This window comes from Amphimedon queenslandica, unplaced genomic scaffold, assembly GCF_000090795.2.
Source record: "Amphimedon queenslandica unplaced genomic scaffold, v1.1 AMPQUscaffold_4846_Cont23177, whole genome shotgun sequence".
Lineage (NCBI taxonomy): Eukaryota > Metazoa > Porifera > Demospongiae > Haplosclerida > Niphatidae > Amphimedon > Amphimedon queenslandica.
In genome coordinates, this window is record NW_003554844.1 from 1 (window position 1) to 1,586 (window position 1,586).

The window sequence follows — 1,586 nt, forward strand, 5'->3', positions numbered from 1 at the left end:
TTAGAGCATTGGTTGCCATTGTTACCAGAATGGATCATCACTAATATTCTCGAATCATTAATATTACCTAAACTACAAGTAATTATTAATTCATTAATTAATTGATTGAGATATGCCCCTCCCCCTCAGCATGAAGTTGATAATTGGAACCCAACCACCGATCCATTACCAATACACTCTTGGATACACCCCTGGCTACCGTTAATGGGTCAGTATATTATCAGTATATTATTAGTATATTATCAGTATATTATTGGTATATTATTAGTATATTATTGGTATATTTACAGATAAACAGTTAGAGATATTATATCCGACCATTAGGATGAAGTTGGGTGTGGCTTTGAACAACTGGCAACCCTCAGATTCATCAGCTTTGATAATAATCCGTCCATGGATTAAAGTAGGCGTGGTTAGACGAGGGGGTGTGTCACAGTATTATTTATAGGTATTCTCTCCTCAAGTAATGGAGGCATTTCTATGTAGGACAGTTCTACCAAAACTTGAGTATTGTATACAGACTCTAGACATTAACCCAAACCATCAAACTATTGGTATGGTTAATTAACTATTGAATATTAATAATTAACTAACTATTAATATTTATTACTAGCTCCCGTTGAGTGGGTACTTCAGTGGAGAGAGGCCCTTCCTCTTCATCATTTTGTTCATATTTTTGATAAACATTTCTTTCCAAAATGGCTCCAGGTTAGTGATACAGGATTAGTCTCATTCAGGTATCATGTGCTACTGGTACAGGTACTGGGGAGCTGGTTAGCTGGGAGTCCTAACTATCATGAAATTATGAAATGGTTAGTAACAATAATACATGTAGTTGTTGTCATTAATATTGTTAATTCTGATGTCATTTTGACTAAATTTTGAGTTCTGGCCGTTTTAAAATATGAGCCAATTTCTGAAAAATACCCAAGGCTATAGTCCATGGTTTTTACAAAAAATGGCTCTGAAATCACCCAACTTTTTATTACATTTTCTGATACATATTGATGTCTTTATGCTGTGTAGAAAGTTTGAGCTGATTCCGACTTTAATTTTTCATGTTACGGCCATTTTAAGAAAACGCCAAAAATCTGAAAAATATCCAAGGCTATACAAAAAATGGCTCCGAAATCACCCCAAATTTTTATTACATTTTCTGATACATATTGATGTCTTTATGCTGTGTAGAAAGTTTGAGCTGATTCCGACTTTAATTTTTCATGTTACGGCCATTTTAAGAAAACGCCAAAAATCTGAAAAATATCCAAGGCTATACAAAAAATGGCTCCGAAATCACCCCAAATTTTTATTACATTTTCTGATACATATTGATGTCTTTATGCTGTGTAGAAAGTTTGAGCTGATTCCGACTTTAATTTTTCATGTTACGGCCATTTTAAGAAAACGCCAAAAATCTGAAAAATACCCAAGGCTATACAAAAAATGGCTCCGAAATCACCCCAAATTTTTATTACATTTTCTGATACATATTGATGTCTTTATGCTGTGTAGAAAGTTTGAGCTGATTCCGACTTTAATCTTTCATGTTACGGCCATTTTAAGAAAACGCCAAAAATCTGAAAAAT

General features: G+C 33.7%; 1 protein-coding gene across 1 annotated transcript; it reads left to right on the forward strand.

The window, feature by feature from the left end:
- Positions 1-6: 6 nt before the first annotated feature.
- LOC105316127 (tuftelin-interacting protein 11-like) lies at positions 7-812 on the forward strand (the record flags this gene model as incomplete). The annotated part of the gene is made up of 6 exons (XM_011410936.2): positions 7-78; positions 130-208; positions 291-403; positions 449-554; positions 614-708; positions 760-812. Coding segments are annotated over 6 exons (518 nt in total), but the record flags the coding sequence as incomplete, so codon positions are not given.
- Between the last annotated feature and the right edge of the window lie 774 nt (positions 813-1,586).